Source organism: Callithrix jacchus, chromosome 7 (assembly GCF_049354715.1).
Source record: "Callithrix jacchus isolate 240 chromosome 7, calJac240_pri, whole genome shotgun sequence".
NCBI lineage: Eukaryota > Metazoa > Chordata > Mammalia > Primates > Cebidae > Callithrix > Callithrix jacchus.
In genome coordinates this window covers 90,939,637-90,965,033 of record NC_133508.1, presented here as the reverse complement: position 1 = coordinate 90,965,033, position 25,397 = coordinate 90,939,637, and the positions used below count along the sequence as shown (strand labels likewise).

Here is a 25,397-nt window from a genome sequence, read left to right as displayed (position 1 = left end):
TGGCGTGATCTCTGCTCACTGCAACTTCTGCTTCCCGGCTTCAAGCGGTTCTGCCTCAGTCTCCCGAGGAGCTGGGATTATAGGCACGCATCACCACGCCCAGCTAATTTTTGTATTTTTAGTAGAGACGGGGTTTCGCTATGTTGGCCAGGCTGGTCTTGAACTCTTGACCTCAAGTGATCCACCCGCCTCAGCCTCTCAAAGTTCTGTGATTACTGACGTGAGCCACCACGCCTGAGCCCTAAATTTTTTTTAAAATTATTTTTATAATAGAGACACGGTATCTTCTCCAGGCTGGTCTTGAACTCCTGGGCTCAACCAGTCCTCCTGCCTCAGCCTCCCAACCCTCTGGGATATCAGGTGCATGCCATCGTGCACGGTGCATGTTTAGCATTTATGAGTATTTCATTCCTTTTTGTAGTGAGTAATCCACTGTATGGACATACCATATTTTGTTCATCCATTCATCAGTATGTGGGTGTTTGGGTTGTTTCTACCTTTGGCTCTCATGAGCCACCGTGCCTGGCTGACGGTGTCTTTTGAGGCAGAAAGTTTTAAATATTGCTGATGTCCAGTTTATCTATTTTTTTTTTGTTGCTCATGCTTTTGGTGTCACATCTAAGAAACCATTGCCAAATCCAAGGTCAAGAAGATTTACTCCTGTGTTTTCTTCCAAGAGTTTTATAGTTTTAGCTCTTACATGTAGGTCTTTAATTAATCCAGTTTAAGTTAACTTTTGTATAGAATGTGGAATAGGAGACTGGGTGCAGTGGCTCACCCCTGTAATCCTAGTACTTTGGGAGGCTGAGGCAGGAGGATTACTTGAGATCAGGAGTTTGAGACCAGCTTGGCCAACATAGTGAAACCCCATCTCTACTAAAAAAAAAAAAAAAAATTAGTGGGTGTGGTAGCAGATGCCTGTAATCCCAGCCACTCAGGTGGCTGAGGCGGGAGAATTGCTTGAATCTGGGAGGTGGAGGTTGCAGTGAGCTGAGATCACACCATTGCATCTAGCCTGGGCGACAGAGCGAGACTCTGTCTCAAAACAACAACAACAAAAAGAATGTGGGGTAGGAGTTCAACTTTATTCTTTTTTTTTTTTTTTAGATGGAGCCTTGCTCCAGCTCCAGGCTGGAATGATGCCTGGCTAATTTGTTTTTTTAATTTTTTGGTAGAGATGGGGTTTTACCATGATGACCAGGCTGGTCTCAAACTCCTGGTCTCAAGGGATCTGCCTGCCTGGCCTCCCACAGTGTTGGGATACATGCGTAAGCCACTGCACTCTGCCTCAACTTTATTCTTTTGCATGTCAATATCCAGCTGTTCCAATGCCATTTGTTGAAGAGACTATTCTTTTTATATATACATATATATATTTTTATTTATTATTATTTTTTTGAGATAGTCTCATTATGCTCCCAGGCTGGTCTTGAACTCCTGACCTCAGGTGATCTATCCACCTTGGCCTCCCAAAGTGCTAGGATTACAGGCATGAGCCACCGAGCCCAGCCAAGTCTTATCAATTCTTTACCACCTGTATCATCAATCACAAAAATTCTATATAGATTCTACCTCAGAAATGTGGCTGCAGTTTCTTTTTTCCTTTCCCCTTGTTGAGGCGTTCACTGGAGTCTTTGGCTTGGCTATTTTGGCGGACTGCCTCTTAGTTGCTTTGTCTCCTGTTTGGTTCTTGTCCCTTCTGATCCATCTCCCTTAAAGCCAGCTTACAGTAAACAAACATGTTTTACCTTGAGCAACATAAATTTGATTGTTACTTTCATGCTTAAAACCCCTCTATATCTTGTATTATTCAGCAGTAAATATTTGCCTCCTATATGGTAGATACTGGCAATTCAAACATGAATAGAATGCTACAGTGCAGTAGTTGCCCAGTAAGGGTGCATGTGTGATGATTCTAAGTTCAGTATACAGATGGGTCCCATAAAATATATACAGCCTCTATATATTAATATAGCTACCAATAAAGCCTAGAGAGACTAGTTACTCTAACACATAGCTGTAAATTAATGCCACCACACCTCAAAGTATGATATTTGATGTTGCACCTGACTTTGTTGTTATGCAAACATCAGCTCACTGATACTATAAATTCTGTAGCGATATGTCATGTTATTAATAGTAAATGTTTGAGTTACGCGGACTATGATCTGACTTAGTGATTAACATCCAGTGTGAAAAGATAGGATTTGCATAACTGACATAAGTTGACTTCATGCCTGAGGGTTTTTCTTTTTGTTTATAGGTTCTGGGCTGGAGGATAGTTGCAAGTATTGTTTGGTCAGTGCTCCTTCTACCCATCTGCACTACATTATTTATACTTTTTAGCAGCATTGATTTGTTTCATCCTATACAGTGGCTGTCTGGTAAGTGATAGCTCAGTTTGGGGAGAAAGTTACAGGATCTACTTCTCAACATAAAAATTGCATTATGGGCCGGGCGCAGTGGCTCACGCCTGTAATCCCAGCACTTTGGGAGGCCAAGGCAGGTGGATCACAAGGTCAGGAGTTCAAGACCAGACTGGCCAACATGGTGAAACCCTGCCTCTACTAAAAAATACAAACATTATCTGGGCTTGGTGGCTCATGCCTGTAATCCCAGCTATTTGGGAGGCTCAGGTAGGAGAATTGCTTGAACCGGTGTCTGGGAGGCAGAGGTTGCACTGAGCAACCTCTGATCAAGATTGCGCCACTGCACTTCAGCTTGGGCTACAGAGTGAGATTCCATCTCCAAAAAAAAATTGCATTATGTTTCAAGCAGTTTATTTTAAATTATTGCCTATGTTATGTTGACACTTCAAAACATTCACTTTGAGATTTTTTTTTTGAGGCAGATTCTTGCTCTGTCACTCAGGCTGGAGTGCAGTGGTGTGATCTGGGCTCGCTGTAACCTCCGCCTCCTGGTTTCAAGTGATTCTCCTGGCTCAGCCTCCCAAGTAGCTGGTACTACAGGCATATGCCACCACACTCAGCTAATTTTTTTGTATTTTTAGTAGAGTTGGGGTTTTGCCATGTTGGCCAGGCTGGTCTCGAACCACTGACCTTGTGATCCACCTGCCTTAGCCTCCCAAAGTGCTGGGATTACAGGCATGAGCCACTGTGCCTGGTCCACTTTGAGATAATTTTAAGATGGCCCCTTCATAACATAAATTACCTTTTTATTATGTAATAAGATTAATAAGCTTGTCAAAGACTATGTATGATCATAGGAACAAAAAAATCATTAGAAGACCCCATAAATGAAAACTTAGTTTAATTTGTTTTTCCTTTTGGACAGCTTTATTGACATTGTTTGTCTTTTTAAAAAAGAGAACTGTTCCTGTCATTGATTTGAAATTGTGGGTAGAAAATATGATATATATGTCTTTTAAAAATATGTCTAAAATTAAGAGCACTTTGTTTCTTTTTTTTTTTCTTTGAAACAGTCTTGCTCTGTTGCCCAGGCTGAGTGCAGTGGCTCAATCTTGCCTCACTGCAGCCTCTGCTTCCCATCTTCAAGCAATTCTCGTGCCTCAGCCTCTTGAGTGGCTGGGATTATAGGCATATGCCACCACGCCTGGCTGATTTTTGTATTTTTAGTAGATACAGGGTTTTGCCATGTTGCCCAGGCTGGTCTCGAGCTCCTGACTTCAAGCAATCTATCTGCCTAAGCCTCCCAAAGTGCCGGGATTACAAGTGCTTGCCCCGCCAATTGTAGTATAATTTTAAAGTACCTGGGGCCAAGTACAAACAACTCACACTGTAACTCCCTTTTTTCCCCTTTGTTTTTGAAACAGGATTTTTCTCTGTTGCCTAGGCTGGACTGCAGTGGCGTGATTACTGCTCGTTCCAGCCTCAAACTCCCAGGCTCAAGTGATGTTCCCACCTCAGCCTCCCGAGTAACTGAGACTACAGGTGTGCACCACTACACCTGGCTAATTTTTGTATTTTTGTAGAGATAGGGTTTTGCCATGTGCCCAGGGTGGTCTTGAGCTCCTGGGCTCAGTGATCCTCCCACACCCAGCCAGCACTGTAGTTCTTGAGTTGATATCTCATTGAACCTGTCAGCATTGTACAATTAAATTCTTTAAGAAAAGACAACCTTTAAAATTAATGATAATTGTGGTTCAAGCTCTTTTTATATTGTAGTATACTGAACATGACCACATGACTGAATAACCTTTACTAATTCATCTCTCTTGTGTTTTAGATTCTTTCAGTGACCTGTATAGTTCCTATGTAATCTTTTACCTCCTGCTGCTGTCAGTGGTAATAATAATAATAAGTATTTTCAATGTGGAGTTCTATACAGGTGAGTTTTCAAATGTTAACCTTCTTAGAAATATCCGAATTTATTTAACTAAGGGAAGACTCCGTACAGTTTATATGTAATGTGTTTTGTGTCAAAATTTTAAAAATGTATCCAGTCATATGTTTTGAATGTTGTACCTTAAAATTTATTTGGGTGCTAGTTTCTGTTTTTAAAACATATTTAGACTTTAGGACAAATATTACATGATTGTACTTATATGAGGTATCTGGAGTACTCAAATTCATAGAGAAAGAAAGTAGAATGGTGGCTCCCAGGGCTGGGGGAGGGGAATGGAATATTGCGGTTTAATGGGTAGAGTTGTGGAAGATGGAAAAGTTTGGGAGCTGGATGGTGGTAATGGTTGTACAGCAATGTGAATGTACTTGTGCTGTAGAGCTGTGTACTTAAAAATGGTTTGAGTGGTGAATTCTATTATTTTACCACAAAATAACCCTTAGACCTTTTAATAGTTCATAGCTAGCATTAAAGCTGTGATTTAGCAGATATATTATAAAACTAGTTTCTTTATAGTGAAGACCAGGTGATTTCTAAGTTATTTTTCAAATATAATAATCTGTAATTCTGTGATTAAAAAAAGACTATTGTGTTTTGCCTTGGAGAATCACCTGCTGGATTCCAGAGCTTTTAATTTTTTGTTTCTCTTCTTACTCTTTCTGCCTTTTCAGATTCCATGAGTCTGCCCTTAAGATACAAATTGTGGCAGATTTCACATAAGGAATAAAAAGATACAATAAGAAGCTTTTCCTGACACTACTTTTTTTTTACTATAACATCATTTTCCTTTTTAGCTCTTCAGTACTTCCTTGTAAAATATGGTGTAAAATTTCAAATTCTAACTCTGGATGTTACAATATGTTTCCTTTTTCTTTGCTTTCTTTGTTTTTTTGGCCCCTGAGATGGAGTCTAGCTTTGTTGCCCAGCCTGGAGTACAGTTGTATGATCTTGGCTCATTGCAACCTCAACCTCCAAGGTTTAAGCAATTCTCCTGCCTTGGCCTCCCAAGTAGCTGGGATTACAGGTGCCTGCCACCATGCCTGGCTAATTTTTGTATTTTTAGTAGAGACAGGGTTTCACCATGTTGGTCAGGCTGGTCTCAAACTCCTAACCTCAACTGATTCGCTCACCTCGGCCTCCCAAAGTGCTGGGATTACAGGCGTGAACCACTGCACCCAGCTTCCCTTGCTTTCTTAATTCCTCACTATTGGCTAGTAGGCCTTTTTTCATACAAACCCTATTTGAAACTCCTTGACTTACAGCCACACTTACAGAGTAGTCTTTCATACTCCCATGTGCCTGGTTCATCTTCTGTATGTAACATGTCAGTTGAGGGTTCCCCAACGTTGCTTTGGCTCATTCCTTCAGTAACCATCCCTTATGCATTTACTATGTGCCATGCAATGTGTGGGGAAAAGAGAAAAATGATACCGTCCCATCTTTCTCCAGGGGATTGTGATTAATGGAGAGACAGACAGTAAACATGAAGTATATTTGATTACAGTACAATTGGATGTATAGGAGCACCACTGGGCCCAGCATAGGGGATCTTGGGGAGATGATGCTTAAATCAAGCCTTGCAGGATGAGTTGAATTAAGTAGGTAAAGGAAAATGATGTTCTAGAGAGAAGGTATAGCATATAAAAAGGCTTAGTGACATGAGAGGCTTTGGTATGTTTAAAGTGTTGTAAGTCAGTTGCACAGTCAGTAGGACCTTGTGGGCATTTTTTGTTGGGAGGGAGAGGTGATGACAGTCTCTTCCTCAAAGTGTAAAGTATCTGAACCTTGTCACTTCACACTTAATTTTCTACCTCCTGCCATCTCTTTGTGCATAGTTAGAGGAAAATACCTGCATAGATAGAACAGGGAACCCTACGCTAGCTGTTTCAAAGGTTAACATCACTCATGTCCTACCCATACTAGTCTCCCTAGCTCATTTCCAGAAAATGTTTTGGATTGTCAAAAGGGTATTAAAAATTCTTGGCCAGGCGCGGTGGCTCAAGCCTGTAATCCCAGCACTTTGGGAGGCCGAGGCGGGTGGATCACGAGGTCAAGAGATCGAGACCATCCTGGTCAACATGGTGAAACCCCGTCTCTACTAAAAATACAAAAAAATTAGCTGGGCGTGGTGGTGCTCGCCTGTAATCCCAGCTACTCGGGAGGCTGAGGCAGGAGAATTGCCTGAACCCAAGAGGCGGAGGTAGCGATGAGCCGAGATTGCGCCATTGCACTCCAGCCTGGGTAACGAGAGTGAAACTCCATCTCAAAAAAAAAATTTTTATGATGTCAGTATTTTTATGTTGTCAGTATTTACCTACTTTATGTTTATTTTTCATAAGTGGGCTATATATTGACACTTTCAGATGCTGATGGCAGGAGCTCTTTTTTTTGTTGTCAGTATTTTTACGTTGTCAGTATTTACCTACTTTATGTTTATTTTTCATAAGTGGGCTATATATTGACACTTTCAAATGCTGATGGCAGGAGCTCTTTTTAAAAAGTTGGCTGGCATGGTGGCTCACACCTGTAATCCCAGCACTTTGGGAAGCTGAGGCTGGTGGAATACGACATCAGCAGATAGAGACCATCCTGGTTAACATGGTGAAACCCCGTCTCTACTAAAAATAGAAAAAATTAAATGGGTGTGGTGGGACACGCCTGTAGTTCCAGCTACTCGGGAGGCTGAGGCAGGAGAATTGCTTAAACCTGAGAGGCGGAGGTTGCAGTGAGCCAAGATCACACCGCTGCACTCCAACCTGGGTGACAGAGCAAGACTCCGTCTCAAAAAATAAATAAAAGTCAGAGGCCGGGCGCAGTGGCTCAAGCCTGTAATCCCAGCACTTTGGGAGGCCGAGGCGGGTGGATCACGAGATCAAGAGATCGAGACCATCCTGGTCAACATGGTGAAACCCCATCTCTACTAAAAATACAAAAAATTATCTGGGCATGGTGGCGCGTGCCTGTAATCCCAGCTACTCAGAAGCCTGAGGGAGGAGAATTGCCTGAACCCAGGAGGCGGGGGATGCGGTGAGCCGAGATTGCGCCATTGCACTCCAGCCTGGGTAACAAGAGCGAAGCTCCGTCTCAAAAAAAAAAAAAAAAAAAAAAAAAATCAGTATTCAGGAGCTGGGCCCAGTCTCTCTCCCACACTGCAAGACCCTTGGAGTAGTCCATATATGAAAAAAAAGAAAAATCATGATTTTATGGTGCTTAGGAGAGTACTAGGATAGGCACTATTTGAACTATTAGGAAATTTTAATGAAAAATGCTAACTATGCTATCTTTAGGTTTCATTTCTCTAGATTGTTTGGATTTTTTTGTGTGTCTGTTTGTTTTTATTCATTCTTTTCTCAAATTTTTTAAGAGTTTTTAACTTTAAATTTTTCTGTGTTGTATTTAAGGTGACTGGGTTTCTTTCTGCCTTTGGAGCATTTGTGCAAGGATGAGGGGGGTAGTTTAGATCTTCTAACTGCATATGCTTCAGATTATGAAGCTGCAGTAATGTGTTTCCTTTGCAGTTGTGCCTTCCATTCCCTGCTCCAGACTAGCTCTGATAGGGAAGATCATTCATCCTCAGCAACTCATGCACTCATTTATTCATGCTGCAATGGGAATGGTGATGGCCTGGTGTGCTGCAGTGATAACCCAGGGCCAGTACAGTTTTCTTGTGATTCCCTGCACTGGTACCAACAGGTAATATTAAATATATTTTTCCTAAGGAACCTAATTTAATTACTAAGCCAAAGGTGACCTATATAGGTTAATCCTATGAGTATTCTTTCCTTTCCGGACTTTTGCAAAACGTGCTTTTTTTTTTTTGCATACATCAAGTGTTTTTAATATTTTATGTTTATTGAATTCAGCAATTAAAAAAAATTTGTTATGTGCAAGGTGCCATGTGATTTATGAGAGTGATTCAGACATAGCCTATAAGCTCCTTGAGAGTTGAGAGCAATAGAGAAGTTAAGACATGGACACAGAGGGATGTTATAGGACGAAGAAAGTGAGATGTGCAGACAAAACCTGTGGAAGTTCAGACAACAGGAAGGATCCACACGTGTTTTTGGATGAGGTAGCATTGATCAGAGTTTGAAAAAAGGGTAGTATGGAGAGAATAAAGAAAAGATTTTTTAAAAATTCTAACTACCTTTTATAGAGTGCTTTTATAATTTTGAAACTTGTATAGTTCTTAACACATGGCATTGATACTAATTGCAAGATGATACTCTGACTTTAAAAATTAAAAAAGATTACTGGAAGCCAGGAGTGGTGACATGTGCCTGTAGTCCCAGTTACTTGGCAGGCTGAGGCAGGAGACTCTCTTGAGCTCAGGAATCGGAGGCTGCAGTGCCCTGTCATCATGCCTGTGGATAGCTCCTGCAACCCAGCCTGGGCAGTGTGGTGAGACCTCGTTGTTGTTGTTTTTTTTAAACAAAGATGATTGGAGTGATCTTAAGTTCTTTATTTTCCACTGACTTTAAAACAGTGTTACATTATTGCTACTGAATACTTGATTTTCTTTTTGCCTCCAGCTATTGTTATATAAGGCAGGTTGTTTTTTTCCCCCTTAACATCATAGACTTTCTTTGGTAAAAACTGTTCTGTTGAGAAACATTAAATGATAAAAGACTATGAGTATGGGACTACTGTGAATACGGAAATCCCAACTGCTCACCATGGATGATCTTGAATTCTTTTTGCACTTTTCTCCCTAACGGAGGTGGCAGTGAAGTTCCAGGGAGCAGAAGGTAGCAGTAAGCTACAAGTTGTTGAAGGCATTACAGTGCCTATTACAAATACATTTCCTGATGATTTCTTAGTCAGAATCTTTAACAAAAATGAATCTTTATTTATTTATTTATTTATTTATTTTATCATTTTGTAATTCCAGTTTCAGAAAACAGTTAACCTAGAGTCTTACCTCTCACAGAGTTAGATGGTGGTACAGGCCTACAACCTGTGTATATTTATGAAAAATTGAGTTCTACTGAATTATGATGTTGGCTTTGTATACCACCATATATCTAATAGATCATAGAGATTCTCAAGAAACTCTCAAAGGAATTTGAGAGCTTGATGTTTATCAGATAGAGCTTATGCTTGTAAGTAAAGCTATTGTAAAATTATGATAGGGTAGTAGCTTATAGCTGTGTCCAGCAGGGGGCTCCTCTTAGATTTAACTAAATATTCAGAATTTACAACCATAGCTTTTTAGCAGGGAAGCATCAGGAGTTCCTCTTTAGCAGGAGTCCTTCAAGCAGTTCAAACAGGTAATGGGGACTAGAGCAACCTGGGAGCTTTAGTTTTTTCTGTGAATACAACTCAGGTACAAGGAAAAAAAAAATCAGCATCAGACATATATGGGACTCTGTGCTTTAAAGGCCTTGTGCCCCACAAAATCCAGGAGTATCTCTTGTAGCAATTTTATGGGCACACATCCAGGATCCCCATGAGGAAATACTCAGTTTTAGAGATAACACACACCCAATGTTACGGCATCTCTGTCAGGTGTATATATAACTTATTTGTAGTTCCTTTCAGTCTGGATACAGTTTACTGACTTGTAAGCAACACTGCTTATTATTATAGTAGATATTCTTAGTTATGTCAGATTTCCAGGAGAACGGAGGTAGAGTTAATTAAAAATCAGAGTCTCATGATTCAGGAAAAAAGGTTTTGTTAATCTTGTTCACGCTTACTGAAAATGAGCCATCTTGTTAAAATTTGGGACAGTTCTTAAGTCATTAAAGTAATTAAGCTTTGCCTTCAGTAAATCTTGAGCCTAAAACAGTGATATATGTCCCTGACTGTTGAATTAATAACTTAACTTTTTCCCTCAGCTTTGGTAGCCCTGTTGTGCAAACCTGCTTAAATGAATATCATCTTTTTTTTCTACTGGCTGGAGCATTTATGGGCTATAGCTATAGCCTCCTGTATTTTGTTAACAACATGAACTATCTTCCATTTCCCATCATACAGGTAAGATCATTTGAGCATTACTTTATGTCACAGTTTAGCTGAGGTAAAATTGCTTTGGTGTATATGTATGTAACTGGATTTATCTGATTCATTCAAGATTTGGTAACTAAAACTTAGAATTGAAATCCCCAAAATGCCATTTAGGGAGAAGAGATTTGTCTTCATGAGACTTCCGCGTATTTTTGAGAGTTGTAGCTACCCTTTCCTGTTGCTGCTCTCAGAATACCTCTTTGCTACACTGTTTCCCTCCCTGCTAGGTAGTGGCACTTGCTGTGACCCAGCAGGGTTTGGGGAGGTTGGTGATGACATACGCGCAAAGTGCTCTGTGTAGCTTCTTTTTTTTTTTGAGACCGAGTCTCGCCTCTTCGCCCAGGCTAGAGTGCTATAGTGCAATCTCAGCTCACTGCAATCTCCACCTCCCGGGTTCAAGCGATTCTGCCTCAGCCTCCCAAGTAGCTGGGATTACAGGCACATGCCACCATGTCTGGTTAATTTTTGTATTTTTAGTAGAGATTGGGTTTCACCATGTTGGCCAGGCTGGTCTTTGAACTCCTGACCTCAAGTAATCCACCCACTTCAGGCTCCCAAAGTGCTGGGATTATTGGCATGAGCCACCACACCCGGTTGCTGCTGTTAGTTTTTTAAGACAGTCATTCCTGAAACTTAGAACCACTCCTCTGGCAGGAGAGAGAAAGATGGTTGAGATGTGTCACAGATGCATCAGGGCTCTTCCCAGCCTGTTTCTGCTGCTCCTCATTCGCATAATTCTATTACTTGCTTCATTCATGCTCTGGCAGGCTAAGGACTGGGCACTGGAGCAAAAATGTTAGAACTAGCTGCCTCTAACTAGGACTCAGTCTGGTGGGAAGAGAGGGATATGTAAACAAATGGTATATTATTATGAGAGTATAATATGAGAATGTGATGGATTAACTAAAACTTTTGGCTGGACACGGTGGCTTGTGCCCATAATCTAAGCACTTTGGGAGGCTGAGGTGGGAGGTCTCTTAAGCCCAGGACTTTGAGACCAGTCTGGGCAACATAGCCAGACCCTGTCTTTCCCTCTCTTTTTAAATTTTTCTTTTCTTTTTTTTTTTTTTTTTAGCAAGGGTCTTGCTCTGTCACTCATGCTGGAGTGCAGTGGCACAATCAGGGCTCACTGCAGCTTTGACCTCCTGGCTCAAGCAGTCCTCCTATCTCAGCCCTCCTGAGCTGGGGTTACAGGCATGCACCATCACGCCTGGCTACTTTTTGTAATTTTTGTAGAGATGGGGTCTCACTATGTTGCACAATGTGGTCTGGAACTCTTGGGCTCAAACAATATACCTGCCTTGGCCTCCCAAAGTGTTGGGATTACAGGCATGAGCCACTGTGCCTGGCTGAGACCTTATCTCTTTAAAAAAAAAAAAAAAGTTTTCACATACCTGTTGCATCAGCAGGGAGATGGTGTTCACTGAAAAGGATCTGGCCCTTACCTCCCTGCAATCTGTGAGTGTATGAGAAAAAAAGTACTGTTTAGAAATTCTTCATGTCTTGTGAAGATGAATTAAAAGCAGGATGTCAACTTGACTATCTCAGAATTTCACAAGGAGAAAACCTCCAAAATCTTATATAGAAATATTCCATAATAAATCATCTTTGATTTTGACATAATTAAGAATATTAATAATAAAAGAAAGTGTTAGAGAAAAATGAGTTACCCCAAAATACCTTACTGGCCCTCCATGGTCCCCAGTTGTAAGTGACCGTCTATTTAACACTACAGATGTCCAGTAGAGTGAACGTAGAAATCCCAAAGTTGACAATACTGATAAATTATTGTTTCTACCATGTAATGTCAAAATTTGTAAAATTTTAGTACTAATTTTTTTGTAATTTCTTTTGGTAAAACGTTACATTTATTCTGAATCCCAAAAGTTTATGATGTTAATATTCAGCTTTGGCAGAATATCGATTTTTAACAATTGACAATTCAGTATTTGGCCAAAAAATATATCTGGGGCATGTCTTATAGCCATGAATGTATAGTGGTATTGGTCTGCCCAGTTGGGTGGTCTCCAGCCTGGAGCTGGTGGGAGCAGGTGTTTTGTTGAGTGGTGCAGTGGAAGGGCAGTGGAATGAGGAAGCTGAAGATTTGACAAGACCTAGTGGAAATGATGGCTCTTGATGCCCAGGACCACAGTTTCCCGTCCATTAGGTTTATAAGTGTCTTGCCTGACAGGGTAGTTTTGCCTCCCGAGAAGACTGAGAGGGACAGAGGACACTGTAGCTTATCCTTCTTTCATTAGCTCCAGGAGTGCGGCACACAGTATATGACCTTGCCATGTCACTTGGATTGTCAGGAAACTGCACGTTTGTTGTGGGAAGAGTCAGGCCCATTCCCCTTCTGACTCTCTATAGAGCGCAATGTGGCGATTAATAGCCATAATGACCAGAGAACTTTAAAGCTTAAAGCATTTTTTTTTTAATAAGCAGTAACAACCATATCATCATCACCATTATTTATTTAATGTTGATGCTACCTGTCAGGTAAGCTTTCCAAGAGTGATAACATTTTTATTATAAAATATTTAAGTACTATATTGATAAGTTAAACATTTCCTTAACCACCCCATGGCCAGTCCCAATTTTCATTTCACTGGTAATAGTTTTACCATTTAAACTGTTACCGGTTTAATGTATATTCTTCCAGACCCTTTACAGTACATTTACATATACTGTACTTATAACATTACATATTTTGTGGAGTGGGGTCTATATAAGTGGTTTTTATCTTATATGTATTATTCAGTAATACATACTTTTTAAAATGTAATCTATGAAAAATTAAGCCTTTTTTTTTTTTGAGATGTAGTTTTGCTCTTGTTGCCCAGGCTGGAGTGCAGTGGCATAATCTCAGCTCACTGCAACCAACCTTCCTTCCTTTCTTTTCTTTTCTCTCATCAGCTGTCGTTAGTGTATTTTATGTGTGGCCCAAGGAAGCCGAAAGATTAGACACCCGTGTCTTAGATCATTAGAATTTGCAGGTTCCCACTAAGGAACTATTAGCTGTTTCAGCTTTCTTATCTTCCACCTAATTAGAGAGGAGACATGACTTACTGAGGGTTGTAGAGAAAGAGGGAGCACTAGAACTCACATTTCTTGATTCCTAGGCCGGTATCTTCTTCACTGCCTCCCATTTTTCTGCAAACAGCATTTAAAAAATTTAGTGCAAAGGCACTATGTATTATCTTTAAGATTGGAGGCTCTGAAGCCAGCCTGCCTGGATTGATAGCTCAGATTTTTCTTTTGCTGGCTGATAACATTGGTTAAGTTAATTAATCTCTCTGTGCCTTGTTTTCTTCATCTCTAAGATGAGGGTAGTAGTAGAAACTCCCTCATAGGGTTCTTATGAGGTTTAAATCAATTAAAACTTGCAAGGTGCTTAGAACAGTACCTGGTACATGGTAAGCAACGAAAAAATGTTAGCTGCTGTTATGTGTTTCTTGTACTCTTCACTTCCATAGTGCTTAGTACCAAGTATGGATTGATACGGTTAATTTTCTTATTTCTGGCTTTATATCAGTGAGATGTTGTATCATATAAAAATTTTTTTAACATCAGAAATAGTTGATGTTTTTGCTTCCGCAATACCCTTTGTCTTTTTGTACAATAACTATGTTTTCTATGTAGATTATTACAGTTAAGTGCTTGCTTTAAGGTGATGTGGAGTGTGTCATTTGATTTGGATGTGTCATTTGATTCTGTTTTTTTTTCCCCCCACAGCAATACAAGTTTTTGCGTTTTAGGAGATCTCTGCTCTTACTAGTTAAACACAGTTGTGTGGAATCACTGTTCCTGGTTAGAAATTTCTGCATTTTATATTACTTCATTGGTAAGAATATCTGGTTTTTTGATACAGTGAAGTATTATCTCATAGCCCAGAAAATGCCAGTTACAAACTCCTTCTTGTGTTTGTTTATTTTCTACAGTTGCATGTATGTGATTAGCACAGCTGATTCATTGTTTAAATTGTTAAAGAGAATGTATTTAGTTAAGGGAAAATACTGTTAAAGAAAATGTGATATACACTTATAATGAAATATTATTTAGAAAGAAGGGAATCTTGTTACGTACTACAACATGAATAAACCTTGAGGACATTATGCTAAGGGAAATAAGCCAGTCACAAAAAGACAAATACTGTATGATTCCTCTTATATGAGGTATCTAAAATAATCAAATTCTTAGAAAGCAGAATGGTGGTTGTCGGGCTAGAGAGTTGGGCAGGGGTGGAGTTGTTCAATGGGTATACCGTTTCAGTTTTGCAAAATGAAAAAGTTCTAGAGATCTGTTGCACAAAAATGTCATATAATTAACTCTGCTGTACCGAACACTTGAAGATGACTAAGGTGGTAACTTTTTTTTTTTTTTGAGATTGAGTCTCGCTCTGTCATCCAGGGTGGAGTGTAATGGCATGATATCAGCTCACTGCAGCCTCTGCCTCCTGGGTTCAAGCGATTATCCTGCCTCAGCCTCCCAAGTAGCCGGGACTACTACCAGCTGTATGCCACCACACCCTGCTAATTTTTGTATTTTTAGTAGAGACAAGGTTTCACCATGTTGGCCAGGCTGGTCTTGAACTCCTGACCTCAGGTGATTCACCTGCCTAGTCCTCCCAAAATGCTAGGATTACAGGCATGAGCCATTGTGCCTGGCCTAAGATGGTAAATTTTATGTTATGGGGTTTTTTTTTTTTACACCACAATTTAATAAAAATGTGTTCTTTTTTAAAAAAGAAAAAATATTGTTAATCATTTGGTTATTACTCTTTCTAGAAATGCCATACTCATTTTTCTAATTGTAACTTGATACTAGTACTACAAGTATTTTGTTGATAGGGGCAACTTGTGGAATTTATTAACATGAATATTAAGCACAAAAATGCAGTTGTTTATTTAGTATGAATAGTGCAAACTGAAAACAGTAATCTTGTTAGGAATGCGTAATAATTTAAATAAAATATTCCCTTCTAAAATACTATTTCACATTATAACTTTTTCTGATGTTGTATTTTCTATGGATATATATTATAAAATTCTTCTTACTGTGTATAGGCCATCCTGTTTATTTTTTTTTCACTTGTAGTTTTATATAGTCCCTTTCTGCATAGCTCTTAACAATTGTCATTCTAATGTTAATACTTTGTTGTAATTCCCCCCCCCTTGTCTTTCTTTCCATAAGTTATTTGGGTACAGGTGGTATTTGGTTACATGAGTAAATTCTTTAGTGGTAATTTGTGAGCTTTTGGTGCACCCATCACCTGAGCAGTATACACTGCACCTTATTTGTAGTCTTTTATCCCTCACCCCCTCCCACTTTTCCCCCCAAGTCCTTAAAGTCTATTGTATCATTCTTATGCCTTTGCATCCTTATAGTTTAGCTCCCACATAACAGTGAGAACATACAATGTTTGGTTTTCCATTCCTGAGTTACTTCACTTAGAATAATAGTCTTCAGCCTCATCCAGGTCACTGCAAATGTTACTAATTCATTTCTTTTTATGGTTGTGTGGTAGTCTATCACATATATATATATATATATATTCTGTATGTATATGATATTCTATCATATGTATATATTATATATAGTATATATATCACAGTTTCTTTATCCACTTGTTGACTGATAGGCATTTGAGTTGGTTCCACGATTTTGCTATTGTGAATTGTGCTGCTATAAACATATGTGGGCAAGTATGTTTTTTGAATAATGACTTCTTTTCCTCTGAGTAGATACCCAGTAGTGGGATTGCTGGATCAAATGGTCGTTTAGTTCTTTAAGGAATCTTCACAGTTTTCCATAGTGGCTGAACTAGTTTATATTCCTACCAGCAGTATAGAAGTGTTCCTTGTTCACTGCATCCACGCCAACATCTGCTTTTTGATTTTTTTGATTATGGCCATTCTTGCAGGAGTAAGGTGGTATCACATTGTGGTTTTGATTTGCATGTCCCTGATCCTTAGTGATGTTGAGCATTGTTTCATATGTTTGCTGGCCATTTGTATATCTTCTTTTGAGAATTGTCTATTCATGTCCTTAGACTACTTTTTGATGGGATTGTTTGTTTTTTTCTTACTGATTTGTTTGAGTATGTTGTAGATTCTGGATATTAGTCCTTTGTCACATGTATAGATAGTGAAGATTTTCTCCCACTCTGTGGGTTGTCTGCTTATGCTGCTGACTGTTCCTTTGCCATGCAAAAGCTCTTTAGTTTAATTAGGTCTCAGCTATTTATCTTTGTTTTTATTGCATTTGCTTTTGGGCTCTTGGTCATGAAATCTTTGCCTAAGCCAATGTCTAGAAGGGTTTTTCCAGTGTTACCTTCTAGAATTTTTATAGTTTCAGGTCTTAGGTTTAACTCCTTAATCCATCTTGAGTTGATTTTTGTACAAGTTGAGAGATGAGGATCCAGTTTCATTCTTTTACATGTGGCTAGCCAATTATCCCAGTACCATTTGTTGAAAAGGGTATTCTTTCCCCATTTTATGTTTTTGTTTGCTTTGTTGAAGATCAGTTGGTTTTAAGTATTTGGGTTTATTTTTTGGGTTCTCTATTCTGTTCCATTGGTCTATGTGCCTATTTTCATACCAGTACCACTTTGTTTTAGTAAGTATGGCCTTATAGTATAGTTTGAAATCAGGTAATGAGATGCCTGCAGATTCGTTCTTTTTGCTTAGTCTTGCTTTGGCTATGTGGGTTCAGTTTTGGTTCCATATGAATTTTAGAATTGTTTTTTCTAATTCTGTGAAGAATAATTGTGGTATTCTGATGGGGATTGTGTGGAATTTGTAGATTGCTTTTGGCTCTATGGTCATTTTCACAGTAGTGATTCTAACCCATCCATGAACATGGGATGTGTTTCCATTTGTTTGTGTCCTCTCTGATTTCTTTCAGCAGTGTTTTGTAGTTTTCCTTTTAGAGGTCTTTTGACTCCTTGGTTAGGTATATTCCTAAGGTTTTTTCTTTTTTTCTTTTTTGCTGCTATTGTAAAAGGGGTTGAGTTTTTTATTTGATTCTCTGCCTGGTTGCTGTTGGCTTATAGGAGAGCTACTGATTTGTGTACATTAATCTAGTATCTGGAAACTTTGCTGAATTTTATCAGTTCTAAGAACTTTGTGGAGGAGTCCTTAGGGTTTTTAAGGTAAACCATCATATCATCAGCAAACAGTGACAGTTTGACTTCCTCTTTACCAATTTGGATGCCCTTAAATTCTTTCTCTTGTCTGATTGCTCTGGCTAGGACTTTCAATACTATTAAAGAGGAGTTGTGAGAGTGGGCATCCTTGTTTGTTCCAGTTCTCAGAGGGAATGCTTTCAGCTCTTTCCTATTCAGTATTGTGTTGGCTGTGGGTTTGTCATAGATAGCTTTTATTACATTAAGGTATGGCCCTTGTATGCCAATGTTGCTGAGAATTTTAATCATGAAGGAATCCTGGATTTTGTCCAGTGTTTTTTCTGCAGCTGTTGAGATGATCATGTGATTTTTGCTTTTAATTCTGTTTATATGGTGCATCACATTTATTGACTTATGTATGTTAAACCATCCCTGCATCTCTGGTATGAAACCCATTTGATCATGGTGGATTATCTTTTCGATATGTTGTTGGATTTAGTTAGCTATTAGTTTGTTAAGGATTTTGGCATCATTGTTCATCAAGGATATCAGTCTGTGTGTGTGTGTGTGTGTGTGTGTGTGTGTGTGTGTGTGTGTGTGTGTTTATTTGAGATGTAGTCTTGCTCTGTCATCAGGCTGGAGTGTGGTGGCATGATCTTGATTCACTGTGGCCTCCACCTTCTGGGTTCAGGCGATTCTCCTGCCTCAGCCTCCCCAGTAACTGGGACTATAGGCGCGAGTCACCACACCCAGCTAATTTTTTGTATTTTTAGTAGAGATGGGTTTTCACCATGTTGGCCAGGATGGTCTTTATCTCTTGACCTTGTGATCTGCCCGCCTCATCCTTCCAAAGTGCTGGTATTACAGACGTGAGCCACTGCACCCAGCCTCAGTCTGTAGTTTTCTTTTTTGGTTATGTCCTTTACTGGTTTTGGTATTAGGGTGACGCTGGCTTCATAAAATGAATTAGGGAGGGCTCCCTCCTTCTTTCTCTGTCTTGTGGAACAGGGTCAAAAGGATTGGTACCAATTCTTCTTTGAGTGTCTGGTAGAATTCTGCTGTGAATCCATCTGGTTCTGGACTTTTTTTTGTTGGTAATTTTTAAATTACCATTTCTGTCTCGCTGCCTGTTACTGGTCTCTTCAGGGTATCTGCCTCTTCCTGATTTAAGCTAGGAAGGCTGTATTTTTTTAGGAATTTATCCATCTCTTCTAGGTTTTCTAGTTTTCTAGTGCGGAAAGGTGTTCATAGTAGCTGTGAATGATCTTTTATATTTCAGTGGTGTCAGTTGTACTAACTCATGTTTCGTTTCTTAGGTTATTTGGATTTTCTTTCTTCTTTCCTTGATTAATCTTGCTAATGGTCTATCAATTTTATTTATCTTTTCAAAGAACCAGCTTTTTGTTTCATTTATCTTTTGTGTTTTTTGTTTGTCTGTTTCAAACTTACTTAGTTCTGCTCTGATCTCAGTTATTTCCTTTCTCCTGCTGGGTTTAGGTTGGGTTTGTTCTTATTTCTCTAGTTTCTTGAGATGTGACCTTTGAATGTCAGTTGTGCTCTTTCAGTCTTTTTGATGTAGGTGCTTAGGGCTATGAACTTTCCTCTTAGCACCACCTTTCCTGTGTCCCAGAGGTTTTGATAGGTTGTGTCACTATTGTCATTCATTTTGAAGAATTTTTAAAATTTCCATCTTGACTTCATTTTTACCCAGTGCTTATTCAGGAGCAAGTTCTTTAATTTCTATGTATTTACATGGCTCTGAAGGTTCCTTTTGGAGTTGATTTCCAGTTTTATTTCACTGTAGTCTGAGAGAGTGCTAGGTATAATTTCAGTTTTCTTAATTTATTGAGGCTCATTTTATGGCCCATCATGTGGTCTGTCTTGGAGAAAGTTCCATGTGCTGTTGAATAGAATGTGTATTCTGCGATTGTTGGATGAAATGTTCTCTATGTATCTGTTAAGTCCATTTGTTCCAAGGTATAGTTTAAATCCATTGTTTCTTTGTTGACTTTCTGTCTTGTTAACCTGTCTAGTGCTGTCAGTGGAGTATTGAAGTCCTCCACTATTATTGTGTTGCTGTCTATCTCATTTCTTAGGTCTGTTAGTAATTGTTTTATAAATTTGGGAGTTCCAGTGTTAGGTGCATGTATGCTGAGGATTGTGATATTTTCCTGTTGGACAAGACCTTTTAACATTATATAATGTCCCTCTTTTTCTCTTTTAACTGCTGTTGCTTTAGAATTTGTATTGTCAGATATGAGGATAGCTATCCCTGCTCGCTTTTAGTGTCTATTTGCATGAAATGACTTTTTCCACCCGTTTACTTGAAGTTTGTATGGGTCCTTATGTGTTACATAAGTCTCCTGAAGGCAGCAGATGGTTGGTGAGTTCTCATACATTCCATGGTTCTGTATCTTTTAAGTGGAGCATTTAGGCCATTAACGTTCAATGTTAGTATTGAAATACTAGGTACCGTTGCATTCATTATGGCCTTATTGCCTGTGTACTTTGTGTTTCTTTTTTGCTTTTTGACATGTATTTTTGTTTTATAGGTCCTGTTTGATTTACACTTTAAAAAGGTTCTGTTTCGATGTGTTTCCAGGATTTGTTTCAAGATTTTGAGCTCCTTTTAGCAGTTCTTGTAATGGTGGCATGGTAATGGCAGATTCTGTCAGCATTTATTTGTCTGAAAAAGACTGTATCTTTCCTTCATATATGATGCTTAGTTTCGCTGGATACAAAATTCTTGGTTGATAATTGTTTTGTTTGAGGAGGCTGAAGATAGGGCCCCAGTCCTTTCTAGTTTGGAAGGTTTCTGCTGAGAAATCTGCTCTTAATCTGATAGGTTTTCCTTTATAGGTTACCTGGCGCTTCTGTGTCACAGGTCTTAAGATTATTTCCTTCATCTTAACTTTGAATAACCTGATGACAGTGTGCCTAGGTGAAGATCTTTTGTGATCAATTTTGCAGGTGTTCTTTGTGCTTCTTGTATTGGGATGTCTAGGTCTAGCAAGGCCAGGGAAGATTTCCTCGATTATTCCCCCAATTATGTTTTCCAAGCTTTTAGAATTCTTTTCTTCCTCAGGAATACCGGTTATTCTTGTTTGGTTATTTAACATATTCCCAGAGTTCTTGGAGACCTTGTTCATATTTTCTTACTCTTTTTTCTTTGTCTTTGTTGGATTAGGTTAATTTGAAGACCTTGTCTTCGAGCTCTGAATTTCTTTCTACTTGTTCAATTCTATTGCTGAGACTTTCCAGAGCATTTTGCATTTCTAAAAGTGTGTACAAAGTTTTCCGAATTATTGATTGTTTTTTCTTCAAGCTATCATTTCTGTGAATAGTTCTCCCTTCACTTCTTGTATCATTGTTTGGATTTCCTTGCATTGGGCTTGGCCTTTCTCTGGTCCCTACCTGATTAGCTTAACTTCCTTCTGAATTCTTTTTCAGGTTAAGTCAAGGATTTCTTCTTGGTTTGGATTCATTGCTGGTGAACTAGTGTGATTTTTTTGGGGGGGAGTGTTGAAGAACCTTGTTTAGTCATATTACCAGGGTTGGCATTCTGGTTCCTTCTCATTTGGGTAGCCTCTGTCAGAGGGAAGGTCTAGGGCTAAAGGCTGTTGTTCATATTCTTTTGTCCCACGAGGTGTTCCTTAGATGCAGTACTCTCCCCTTTTCCTTTGGATGTGGCTTCCTGTAAGCTGAACTGCAGTGATTGTTGTCTCTTTTCTGGATCTAGCTACCCAGTGAGTCTACCTGGCTCTGGGCTGGTGCTGGGGGTTATCTGCACAGAGTCCTGAGATGTGAACCATCTCTAGGTCTCTCAGCCATGGATACCAGTGCCTGTTCCGGTGGAGGTGGTGGTGGTGAGGTGCAGTGGATTCCGTGAGGATTCTTAGCTTTGGTGGTTTAATGCTTTACTTTTGTGCTGGTTGGCCTTTTGTCAGGAGGTTGCACTTTCCAGAAAACATCAGCTGTAGTAGTGTGGAGAGGGACCAGCAGTGGGTAGGGCCCTAGAACTCCCAAGATTATATGTCCTTTGTCTTCCACTACCAGGATGGGTAGGGAAGGACCATCAGGCGAGGGCAGGGCTAGGTGAGTCTGAGCTCAGCCTCTGCTTGGGCAGGTTTTGCTGCAGGTGCTGTGAGGGATAGGGGTTAGATTCCCAGGTTACCGGAGTTGTGTACCTAGGAGGATTATGGCTGCCTCTACTGAGTCATGCAGGTTGTCAGGGAAGTGGGGGAAAGCCAGCAGTCACAGGCCTCACTCAGCTCCCATACAAACCAAAGGGCCAGTCTCACTTCCACTGTGTGCCCTGCAACAGCCCTGAGTCTGTTTCCAGGTGGAGGGCAAGACGGGCTTGAAAACTTACCCTGGGTTACCCGCCTCCCAGCTGGGAAAGTAAAGGGTTTGGTTTTTCCCCTGCCTGTGGTGTCTGCACATTAGATTTGCACCCTCCCCTGAGTTCTGGCTGGGAGGCTTCTTACTCGGTTCAAATTGTTACAAAGTTCAGCAAGAGATTTCCTTCTCCCTGTGGAGTTCTACCCCCTGCTCCTCTGGTCACCCTCCTGATGGATCCCTGTGGTGCCAGACAGGAATGGCCTGCTAGGGAACCAAGCTCCCAGTATCTTTCTACTGCTTCCTCTATCCCTCTATGTTGCTTGATTCTCTATATTGGTTGGTTCCGCTCCAGATAAGGTCAGAAACTTTTCCTGCAAACAGACCTTCAGCTTCTCCAGTGGGATGTGTGCTCTGGAGAGGAGGGTCTCCCTTTCCCACTTCTGCAGTTGGGGCACTCAGTATTTGGGGTATCTCCTGGGTCCCCAGGAGCAGTCTGCTTCCTTCAGAGGGTCTGTGGGTCCTCTCAAGATTGCTCGTTTGTTCTTGCCGTTGATCTGTAGCTAAAAATTCACAACATGAGCTTCTGCAAGCTGCTCTTTCGGGAGCTGCAATCTAGTCCTGCCTCTCATCTGCCATGATGATTGGTGGCCTCTTTGTTTCACTTTGATTTTTTTTTTTTTTTTGCCAGTTTCCTCTTTTATTTTTTTAAATTAAAACCATTTTTTTTTTAATGGAATGCTTCATGAATTTACATGTCATCCTTGCTCAGGATGCTAATCTTTTCTGTATCATTCCAGTTTTTGTATATGTGCTGCCGAAGCGAGTACTAGTTTCCTATTTTAGCTATTCATTTTTTAAAAGTATGGTTTGGATTTATTATAAGAGATAAGGAGGCAGCACAACACATGCTTAGCTTTCTGTGTCTGAACTGAGTAACAGATTCAAGTGACCAATCAGCAACAGACTTTGAGAGAATTGATGGGATCAGTCACAGATTATAGTGCGCCTCTGTTATCTACATATTGATTTGTGTACTGAAAAGTTAGAAGTGCTATATGCAGTTGCTTATAGTTAACATACCGCAGTAAGTAGAGTTTGAACTGTGTTGTTGGGGGACTGGTGTTTTTTAACTAAACCGTGGCAACTGAAATGTGTATTTATCAGAACTGTGCAAAGCAAAGACTGCCTGTACTTATAAGTTACTCTCTTTTCCTACTCATTCCTAATCAGTCTAACATTTTGACTGAGGTCTTGGGGTCTGTGTGGCCCTGTCATTGACCTTATATTCTAAAGCTTGACTAAAACTTGTTTTATAACTTTTTATATTCATAGCTTGGTATTTTTTCCCCTCAGGCCATATTCCCAAAGCTTGGATTAGCACTGCTATGAACCTTCACATAGATGAGTAAGTGATATATAAAATGTCTAATTTTAACTCTCTTTCCATCCTTTTAGATGTTTGCTATTTTCCAGATATTGTGTTTAGATTTTGCCTTTAACATTTAAAAAAAAAAATCACATTCATTTTTGAATACATACAGTTTATATGGTTTAAAATTCCAAAGGTGGCCAGATGTGGTGGCTCACCTGTAATCCCAGTAATTTGGGATGCTGATGTGGGCGAATTACCTGAGGTCAGGAGTTTGAGACCAGCCTGACCAACATGGAGAAACCCCATCTCTACTAAAAATACAAAATTAGCCAGGCATGGTGGTGCGCTCCTGTAATTCCAGCTACTCAGGAAGCTGAGGCAGGATAATCACTTGAACCTGGGAGGTGGAGGTTGCAGTGAGCCAAGATCGTGCCATTGAACTTCAACCAGGGCAACAAGAGCAAAACTTCCTCTCAGAAAAAAAAAAAAAAGATTCCAAAGGTGTATAAAAGGGTATAATTAGCAGGACGTGGTGGTACATGCCTGTAATCCCAGCTACTTGGGTGGTTGAAGCAGGAGGATCGCATGAGCCCAGGAGTTCAGGGATGCAGTGAGCTATAATTGTGCCACTGCACTACAGCCTGTGCAATAGAGCAAGACCCTGTCTCAAAGAAAAATAATAATAGTGGCCGGGTGTGGTGGCTCACACTTGTAATCCCAGCACTTTGGGAGGACAAGGTGGGAGGATAACCTGAGGTCGGGAGTTTGAGACCAGCCTTACCAACGTGAAGAAACTCTGTCTCTACTAAAAATACAAAAAATTAGCTGAGCATGGTAGTGCATGCCTGTAATACCAGCTACTCGGGAGGCTGAGGCAGGAAAATCGCTTGAACCCAGGGAAGCGGAGGTTGCTGTGAGCTGAGATCACGCCATTGCACTCTAGCCTGGGCAACAAGAGTGAAACTCCATCTCAAAAAAAAAAAAAAGAAAAATAATAATAATTGGGTATAAAATGAAAAAGTCTCCTTTTCCTCTGTCTCCGTTCACCCAGTTCTCCCCAGAAGTAAGTAGTGATAATTGTTGTTGTTAGATGCAGCTTTTATACTATATAAAAGTAGATTTCTCGAGTTGCATGAACCAAGCCTTTGTTTGGTTTTTCTCCCCAACAATCATTCGCTCTCTGCTATCTCATGATACATACCAATGCAGTGGCATTATTCTAATTTAGCCTGTGAGGAAACCAAAATTGAGCAAGGTCAGGTGGTCAGTTGAAGGTCACAAGTGGCAGTCGAGTGACAGCACTGGCACATATTGTTCTCGTTATCCTCTATGCACTTTGCACATAAAGGTTTAATCTCTATTTGCAGAATAAAAGTCAGTTTCTCTCAGTGTTTGTTCTTATTGTGTATTCCCCTGTGAGGGTTTTTATATCATATATGGAATTCACTAACATCAGTTTTAGGGAGTGGGAATATTGGCATATTTGGCATTTAAGAGATACTATGGTTTCTCACTTTTCAAAGTTTCTAGGCAAAATTTAGTTTTGTCTTCTACTTAATTGCTAGGTATGAAACCAAACGCATGGGTCTATGTTATGTTGGTCTAGATTTGAAACTAGGTGAAATGGAAAGAGAAAAATAATAGTAGTATTTGATAGAAATTTAGCAATGCTTTATTTTCCTTGCACTCAAAAAATGTTTTGTGTGTATGGCTGAGTGCCTGATATTCTGTCCTTTATGTCAGGGCCTCAGTAAATATTAACTTATAAGTTAAAAATAACTTCATTATTGGTTGACTCCCCCAGTGAGTGTCAAGTACTGTGCGGGGCACTCCTAATGTAAGCTGTTTTAAAAATTGTAATAGCCCTAAGAGGAAGAATGAAGAGATTATGCCACTGTTATATGGATGAGGAAACCAAGGGTGGATAGATTGAGTGATTTACCTAATCACAACACTTAGAAATGGCAGTCACGTTTGAATCCTGGTCTTCCCAATTGCTGCTTGTAGGATTATAATAACTTTGCTAATTGATCTATTCAAGATTTTGGAAAGATGGCGGCATTAGCTTTACGTAGCATTCTAACAGAGTGTCTTAAATTGCTTTAACATTATTTAGTTGCATGTGCTTTTAACGACTGTGAATTTGTGGTTTATAGGGCATAAGGAGAAAGCTGAAATCTGGTCCAGAAGAGGTAGTACTCATGTTTAATGGTTTTGAGGTATTAG

At 39.8% G+C, this 25,397-nt stretch overlaps 1 protein-coding gene and 1 non-coding gene across 16 annotated transcripts in view; one reads left to right on the top strand and one right to left on the bottom strand.

The window, feature by feature from the left end:
- NDC1 (NDC1 transmembrane nucleoporin) overlaps nt 1–25,397 on the top strand; it is a 65,288-nt gene that overhangs the window by 755 nt on the left and 39,136 nt on the right. For 12 of the 15 annotated variants that reach the window (XM_078331897.1, XM_078331896.1, XM_078331893.1 and 9 more), the window contains exons 2-7: nt 2,264–2,384; nt 4,207–4,308; nt 7,842–8,016; nt 10,164–10,302; nt 14,068–14,176; nt 23,153–23,204. In XM_078331897.1, the coding sequence (XP_078188023.1) occupies nt 2,264–2,384; nt 4,207–4,308; nt 7,842–8,016; nt 10,164–10,302; nt 14,068–14,176; nt 23,153–23,204 (698 nt within the window). Of the gene's footprint in view, nt 1–2,263; nt 2,385–3,793; nt 3,912–4,206; nt 4,309–7,841; nt 8,017–10,163; nt 10,303–14,067; nt 14,177–23,152; nt 23,205–25,397 lie in introns of all 15 variants that reach the window. The other 3 variants (XM_078331904.1, XM_078331900.1, XM_078331901.1) reach the window with 1 other exon arrangement.
- Nucleotides 22,524–22,626, bottom strand: LOC118143399 (U6 spliceosomal RNA). Its single transcript, XR_004727620.1, has one exon. It is a non-coding gene; the product is annotated as a U6 spliceosomal RNA (small nuclear RNA).